This window comes from Aegilops tauschii, chromosome 1, assembly GCF_002575655.3.
Source record: "Aegilops tauschii subsp. strangulata cultivar AL8/78 chromosome 1, Aet v6.0, whole genome shotgun sequence".
Lineage (NCBI taxonomy): Eukaryota > Viridiplantae > Streptophyta > Magnoliopsida > Poales > Poaceae > Aegilops > Aegilops tauschii.
In genome coordinates, this window is record NC_053035.3 from 447,382,375 (window position 1) to 447,390,759 (window position 8,385).

The following is an 8,385-nucleotide window of genomic DNA, read 5'->3' on the forward strand; positions in this document are numbered from 1 at the left end:
TGACTAGTATCCCCAGCATTTGCTGACATGGATGAAATTCAGCCAAGTGCGCCTAAATTTTAGCCTCGTTCTAGTGATCAGGTTGCTCTGTTCAAGTAGTATGTTTTATAAATTTCCCTCATGTTGATTCCATGTTGGCAAGTGTAATTTGGATGTTGGGTAACTATGAATGATTATCATGCTAGTAATGTGCGAGTTATTAGACAATTCAAGAATATTTATCAACTTTGAAACTAGATTTCTGCTGTAGGATGTATTCGCAAGCACCTACTCACAAGTACTCCCTAATTTGAACTAAAATCATGACGCTTATTTTGGAACAGAGGGAGTAGTTATCAATTCCAAAACTAGAACTTATTCATCCAACCAACCATGTGACTATCACTGGGTAACTACAGCTGTGAGATAACTGTAGGATATCGGTAGATAACGACATGATTACCGCAGCTGATGGATCTAGCGAGAATCACTGACATTCATCTCGGCACCGGACAGGGTACCGAGCAAATCGCCCCACAGAAAGTCTTCCCCTCATCTACCATCCACCACCAGCAAAACAAAAAAAGTTTTAAAGGTCGGACTAGTGACCAAACCGACGAAGAACTCAGTTTGCCAGTACCCTGATATGCCTCTCTCCAAGAGATCGGTCCACAACATGTGCGCAAGCGCTTTCAAAAACTTGCCATCTTTGCAAGATGCGAGCATGGACTTGAAGCTCCAACTAACAGCCACAGCAGTAAATGTGCATTTGATGACAGCTCCTTCAGAAGTAGCAGCGAAATCGTCCTCACATACATGGAGCTCTGTGTATGAGTTGTTGATTTATCCCCTGGGTCTCCTCCAAAAGAGCATGATATATATCTAACTCCTACAATCGAATTCCCATTATTGGCCCTCATTTTTTATGCCAGTATGCTTCAGACCAGTTTGGCTCAATTTGAAAATAGTCAAGTTCTACAATACATTCAGAACAACACTGATTAAGCACAAAAAATAACAGAAGACAATAAACACAAAGTTCGCAAGATACTTACTGCTTTTAATTAAGAAAACCAGAGGCCTTTCTGCTGCACTTGATATTAGTATGACTATCATGCTGCCGCAAATTTTGGGAAGGCTGTTGCCACCACGAAATGCAAGAATTAGGAGCTTGTCCTGCAGGTGGCTCTGCTGGAACTATTGATGTATTTGGGGCTGCGCTGGCTTCCTTTGTAAATTCAAGGCAGTGATAATATGTTTCTCGTATTGAGGAACTTTGTCCCTCATGTCAGGCTGGATACCACTCTTGCTAATTTGCAGCATTTGTAATACACGGCCTAATATTATTTTAAAGCTCTTCATTCTATCATACTGATTTCTGCGAAGTATTGGTCCTTCAACATCTTAATCTGTCAACAACAAAGACCACATACACGCATAAATTTGGTGCAGAAGCTATATAGAGATGAAAACAGAACAGCTAGTAGACCATGGTTTGTCATTAAGTCAGCGAATATGGCACTGGCAAGATATTTCAAGTAGCTTTTAGAAGCATACAAATCTAAAACAAAATAAGAAACTATGATGCCCATTAAATAAAATAAAAATTGCTAACTGCCTTGAGGCTTTACTACATCTGGATACTCTATATGGTTGTATGCTCCATACTGAATTCCGTATACAAATAATATATATCTTACAAGACGACTACCAGACTGTAGTGCATCTACACGCTTGCTGTATGAAACTCCCGAAGAGGAATTTGTTGGTATACACACCAAAAGGAAAAGGAGATGGGCAACATGAAGTGATAAAAGGCCCCAACATCCAACATATGGCGTGTTGTTTCATCTTCGAACAATCTAGATCAGGGCAATCTTAACCTCTTTGTTATAGGGGCTACTGTCTACGAATTTTAGGAAGTTCCAAGGAAGGGAGTGTCAAAAAGGATGATATCAGTGTCATGTCTTACCATTAGATATATCTCCTCTTTCCAATAATCATCTGCACCTGCATGGCCTGTTTGAGAAGTAGAGTCCGTGGATGCTGCATAAAAAGCAAGGTACTCGAAGAGTATCACGATACAATGAACAATCCAACAAATAAACAGCTACATGTACATTGTAGGATGGAATGCAGGGTCAATTGGAAAAGTTGTGAACCAAATCAAACAATCCCAGAAGATCAATATGGTCAGCTTAGTCATCATGATTACTACACAGTAGCACTTTTCCAGAAAATAAGAAATCCCAATGTGCTGAAGAGAAATCACGGAGATCAGTAAGGTTCGTTTAGTCAACATGATGATTACATAGTACTGGGTCACTGAACAACGCAATATATAATTCCATCACTAACCACCGTAGTCAGGCAAATGAAGAGTGAAATGCTGTTTTGAAGTTTTAGGACTAACTTTACACCCCTCGATAGTTCTAGGACCTGTGGCGCATTTCACTTGTCAAAAAACGTATAATTGCATCTGAATTATGAATCCGGTTGTCATCTTCGAAGAAGTTTCAAAAAGATTTAAAGCTAGTTCATGTAGCACAAACATTAATTTCAGTATGAGTCGTACTTAGGGCAAACCCAGTGCAGTGATGCTGGTTGTATCTGAAACATGCCACCTAGGCAAGGTCCAAATACCGTTGGGGAAGCCTAGTCAGTGAGGAAATAATTATTATTTTTCTCTCACAGAACATACTAAATGGAGCTCCATTAGATACAATACTAAGATATAAGCCATATGAAGAGTTGTATCTAAACACATATTTAATGAATATGATACAACACAAGATACAATGCAGCGGGAGTGCCCTAAGAGTTCAATAAGAGTTAGGATCCAAGAATCCAGGTTGTAGTCTAGTAAGGACCTTGTATTATAGTCCAACGTAACTGTTAGCACGAGAATAAAGGGTGTTGGGCTCCTGATGGACAACACACATTTCCCCCAAAAAAATTCTATGTAAGTAGGCGAAAATAATGAAAGGCCAGATCAATAAGCCAGTTTAAACTGCACAAGGAATGTAAGGCCACAACAGGAAGATAGTGAAAATAATGAGAGGCCAGATCAATAAGATATAAGAACATGGAGAAAAAGAAGACGAGAACAATAAGAGCATACGATGGATCCACAAAGAAAGTATATGTGAGAACTTACTACTAGAAGAAACTTCTTGTTGATCCATGTTATTGTGGCAAGAGCATGCCTCCAGAAGTTTGATTTCTTTGCGGCATGGAGGATTGTGGCTGCATCCCTAATTGATGTTGTAGTTGGTTAGGCTGAGACTGGAACTGCGACATAAGATGTTGTTGTGACTGTCGGAGTTGGTTGTGTTGAGACTGAGGTTGCATCAAACCCATTGGAGGTTGCTGAGCCTGCTGTTGTGGTTGTGGTTGCTGAGCTTTTGTTTGTAGCATATGCACCTGCTGCATGTTTGACACATTAGGCACAGTTCCAAGAAGCTGCTGCTGCTGTTGACTTTGTTGCTACTGCTGTAGAGTCGACATGTTTGCCTGAGAGCCGGATTGTTGTGGCTCATGCAAAGACACATACTGCTGGTTCAACATCTGTTGTGTTTGTTGGACATTCAAAAGATTATTTAACTGAACTGGTAGCCTCTGTTGCTGCTGCATCTCCACAGCACCATTCTGTTGACCAATTAGCTGATTTTGTTGTAAATTTGGCTGCTGTCCCATCAACTGTCGTTGTTGCTGTTGTAGAATATTCGGCTGTTGATGAATGGAGGCTTGTGCTTGTTTCTGCTGCCTCCCAACAGATTTTTGAGGTTGCTCGAGTAATGATTCCACAGAATGTTGTACGGAACTCAATTGATTATGTTGATGAAAACTCTGAGTAGCCGACTGCATGGCCATTGGCTGTGTCTGTGGAACGATGGACTGCCCAGGGTGAAGGCCAGATGACATTTGCATCATGGATTGCTGTGAAGATTGCATTTGTGTTGGCTGCAACAAAGATCACTGCTGCTGGATATGCGGTTGCAGTAGTGAATTATGCTGCAATTTCTGCTTCATTAGCATTTGCTGCTGCTGATAAATTAATTGATGAGATTCTTTTTGTTGTTGCCTTCCTGCCATTTGCCTTTGTGCAGCATAAACATCTTATGAAGTGCCTTGCGCCAAGCCATTATTCATTATGTTCTGTGGCATGAAAGACACATTCTGCATCGTTGATGTTTGGTTGACACCGGCCAAGTTCTGTCCGATGTTAGTGAGTGAAGAAGCTTGTACAGATGTAGACGTATTTGGCTGCCAGGCTGTTGCTGAGACATTGCAAATTTGTGTGTGTATGAGATTAGAGTTACTTCAAAATAACTGACATAATTTTTTATTTTTCCTAATCAGAATAATACATGAGCAAAAGAAAGGAGGTAATTTTTGGGGGGATTTATGGTTAAGGAAGAAAACAGGGGTTCTGTTGAATTTCAAGTATTCAGTTTCGCCAATAAGATACGGAGACTTGCTTCACATTTAGAATTACACAAAAAAAATCATCAGAAAGAGGTCTGCGAGACTTTCGGGAAAACGTCGACATATGCTGGCTTATTTGGCAAAGAAAAATAGAGTACGTTATAAGAAATTAATCGGTCAATTGAATATTCGGAAGGAAATTGCTGATGTCTGTGCTTGATTACTGCCTTGTGGAGGAAGTAGAGGAGCTGTTTTAGAAAAGGTAGCATATGTTTTTCAAGAAAGTATCTTGTGAACAAAATACATCTTGTGGAAAGCTCAGAGGCAGATCACATTTGAGTAGTAGCAAGGAGAGAAAGAACATAATTCTACAAAGAGTTAAAGATGGTCCAATGTTACTGTAACTTAATGGTCGCAGCATTGCAAACTAACCCCAACATAAAACTAAGTTACATTTAGGCACTGTTCTTTTGCAGCTTACAAAATAAGCCGCCTCATCCCAAGCTTCTCCCATAAGCCGGCTAATGGGAAAAGCTGGGGAGTATAAGCCACCGAAAGAACTGGCCCTTAATCTACCATATGATATAATCATTTCATGAGTGTAAATTGACATCCAAGAGAGGATGATAAATTGTGCAACAATCAGTTTACTGTATATGGTACCTTGTCGGAGTTGTTTTGATTTGGAATCACATGAGCATTTCCAGGAGCCTGTTGTGTCTTCGACTCCATAGGGAGCATTTTCAGAGAAATCTTCCAGAAATAATCAGACTGAGTAATACAAAAAAATGATGTAAAGTTCTAGGCCAAATTAGCGATATGAACAGAAAATCCAGATCAAAATAGTGACAGTGTGCCCCAACTTTATCAAATAAACAAATATTCACTAGAACTGAGTTAGGCAAAATGATGAAGAGCAGACTGCTCCTAGGTTGGCCACAAATAAGTCAGACGGAAGAAATTCAAAATGGAAATAATGAGATGGCACACCGCAACCAAATAAATGCATTGGAGTTTTTTTTTACCATACTGAAGACCGTTCAACCAAGTGAAGGAGGTATTAAGGTATTGTTTGATTTGTAGTCTGGGATAAATGATTGTATTTGTATACCATTGTGTATCCATCCCATGGACTTGGGGTAGTACTATCGTTTTAACAGAGATAGTTTTATTTCATCTATAACAGATTCTGATGGATGGACAGATGTCATAGAAACATGAATTAGAAGAGCAACTAACTGAAGACACTCAAGATAACCAAGATCATGATCAGTGTTTTGGTCTATCGTTTATGTAACATAACATTAGAAATCTATACTATTAAAGGGGGTTGCTACGTCGCCGTTTCACATGCAGTCATTAATGCAAAAACAATTTGGAAACCGAGGGCCGAATCAATTTGAAACTGAAGCCATTAATGTACTAATTAGCCAGACAATTAATTACGTGTGCAATTAATTAGGTCCATATAAATAGGGATTTTTTGTGCCAAATCAATATGAAAACCAAGCCATTAATGCAATTAGCTAATTATAGTCAGGCGGTTAATTAGGCATGTAGATAATTAGTATTAGGAATATTTGCCAACCATATGTCCCCTAATAGTATATATTCTTTCCAGAACAGCCCATATATAATCTACCGCTTCGCATGCACCCAGAATAATTAGTCACCAACATCGTCACAACAAAGTCAACGCCACCACAGCCGAGGACAATCGGTCACACGCCACCGTTATTCAAATATTGTTTCATACCATAGCAACGCACAGGTATTTAGCTAGCATAGTAGATTAAACTTAGATTTTGTATGTATACTAAGTGCGAAAATACTAAAATAACTGGACGTTAGCACACCCATGGACCATGGCCCCTGTTCAATTCCCGGCGGCACAGAAAATTGCGTTAGTTCCCAAGCATGAGAAAAAATAGGATATGTTGCAGGTGAAGAAAATCTCTTTTTCTAAAGGTAAAGAAAACTTTTGCAGCTAGGGAGCAAAATAGTAAAAAATCTGTGCTCTGCTCCGAAGGTAGGTTAAATTACCTGATTGGTTGCTTCAGTATAGATATTCTGTTCAAATCGCACGGCGATTTTTTGAAGTTCGTTCAGTCCCTCTGGCTCAGATACTGGCAGATGCGTCTTCAGAGTCTCCATCCTACACGCATATATATAATGCAAAATGTGAATAAGTTGGGGGATGCATTGCTTTTAAACTGTTGCGAGCAAATCTGAGATGTAAAGTGGAACGAGTAGGCAGAGCAGCCAAGGATAGATCTCCAATTCTCAATCATATACTCCATCCATTCCTACAAGGAATGTGAAATTTTCGTTTTGCTAAGGACCAAGGAGATAAAAGCGCCCTCTGTCAAAAAAAGGACCAAGGAGGAGGAGTCATGACTTATGATCGTGTGCATGATATCATCCTTGGGAAGGAAGCATACGAGGGGCTCTAGTTTCAGAAAAAACTGCATCCCTGAACTGAATGGTTTACCCTGGGTGATCAAACGACGAGACATGACAAACCTGCAGCTCTTGGTGAATAAACTTGTGTTAGATTGTTCAGAGTTAACGAAGTACGTACTCATTAAGCTGGATGCAAATCAGGGGAGGTTTTGAGTTTTGACTAGGAAGGAATCAAAAGGAGGCGCAGAAACTGGGAGCAGCTAGATCGACGACGGACGAGTCTGTTGCTGCCGCTATGGATCAAAGCAAGTATATACTACATCAGACGGATCGATGGAAAAACTGGCGGAAATTCCTCTCTTTTTCTATGTGGGAAACCGAAAAAGCTATTAGAGGAAGGGGAAAACATATCAAACAATATCAAACCCAAGTAGGGTGAGTCCCTGCATACATACATCCTCTCGACGATCCTGCTGCGCGCCTCAGGCTGGAGATGGGCGCGCCAATCGCCTGCTCCGGTGGAGGGCGGGTCAGCGGCGGCGGCGGCGGCGGCGGGGTCCGACCCTTGGGTCGGCCGCGAGTCGGCGTCCATGGTTCGTATCGGCTATTCCTCGTGTATACTGGTTAGGTCACGAGGGGAGGGAGAGCCGCCCGCGTCCGCTTCTGCCTCCGCCATTGGATGGAGGTGGTCTCCACGGCTGCGCGCCCAGTGGGGTGGTTAACTTGACCGCCGCGGTCTCGTATCTCTTTTCTTAAAAAAAAAAATTAACACACTACAATCAAAGTGATGATATACACAAGCATACACTGTTTCAAAATAAACCTCAGCCCACCCTACCCCTATGAGCATTTTCGAAAGACTGAACTGGCATAGCAATCGACGGAAATGTTTCCTCCCACTGAACGAACACCGTCGAAAGACTGAAATAAATGCAGGAATAATACGAGCACCAATGTAAGTCTATAACTTAAAACCTGATGAACTGGGGATAACATTGTCCTCCTAACCATCTAACCACAGATTGGTTCACACTCTTTACTGAATCTGTAATACCGACATAACCTAGATGCTAAAGAAAAGTTAGCTTTTTTTTTACACGCAGACGCTCATACATACACATATACACTCACCTCTACGAACGCACGCACGACACACCTACCCGTACGAGCACCTGCGAGAGACTGAGACCGCGCATCATTAAGATTAACGACTTATCATTTTGAAATTAACTAAGTCGTCACAGATGCCTTCGTAGTCGAAGGAACTCTCTTCTCATTGAAAGCACATCGCCGAAAGACCTGAAATAAATTCAGAAAAATACGACCATTGTTGTCAAGTCTAGGACTTGAACCCTGGGTGTGTGGGTAGATCATTGTCCTCCTAACCATCCAAAAAATAGCTTATGGCGTAAAAAATAAAAAATGTTATGGAACCAAAAATATCAAAAAATGTTATAGAGCCGATGTTCCCTACTAACGGTTTTCGATTTTTAGTGAACTTCTTTATGGTACGCCTGATTCAACGCACGAATCTCAAAGTATGACATGTGGCAATCTTTGTGTGTACACCACTCG

General features: G+C 40.9%; 1 protein-coding gene across 4 annotated transcripts; it reads right to left on the reverse strand.

The window, feature by feature from the left end:
* Nucleotides 1–329: 329 nt before the first annotated feature.
* LOC109749338 (mediator of RNA polymerase II transcription subunit 15a-like) lies at nucleotides 330–7,641 on the reverse strand. 4 transcript variants are annotated; one of them, XM_073500595.1, is made up of 8 exons: nucleotides 7,266–7,575; nucleotides 6,451–6,562; nucleotides 5,071–5,178; nucleotides 3,137–4,259; nucleotides 2,555–2,634; nucleotides 1,952–2,025; nucleotides 1,035–1,388; nucleotides 330–954 (listed from the first exon to the last, which is right to left on the reverse strand). In XM_073500595.1, exons 1-4 carry the CDS (start codon nucleotides 7,400–7,402, stop codon nucleotides 4,131–4,133), a joined length of 486 nt encoding a protein of 161 aa, XP_073356696.1. In that variant the 5' UTR covers nucleotides 7,403–7,575; the 3' UTR covers nucleotides 330–954; nucleotides 1,035–1,388; nucleotides 1,952–2,025; nucleotides 2,555–2,634; nucleotides 3,137–4,130. The 4 variants fall into 4 exon arrangements, with proteins under 4 accessions (XP_073356696.1, XP_073356695.1, XP_073356697.1 ...); XM_073500594.1 differs by lacking the exon at nucleotides 2,555–2,634; XM_073500596.1 differs by lacking the exons at nucleotides 2,555–2,634; nucleotides 3,137–4,259 and having other exon boundaries at nucleotides 7,266–7,587.
* Nucleotides 7,642–8,385: the final 744 nt, after the last annotated feature.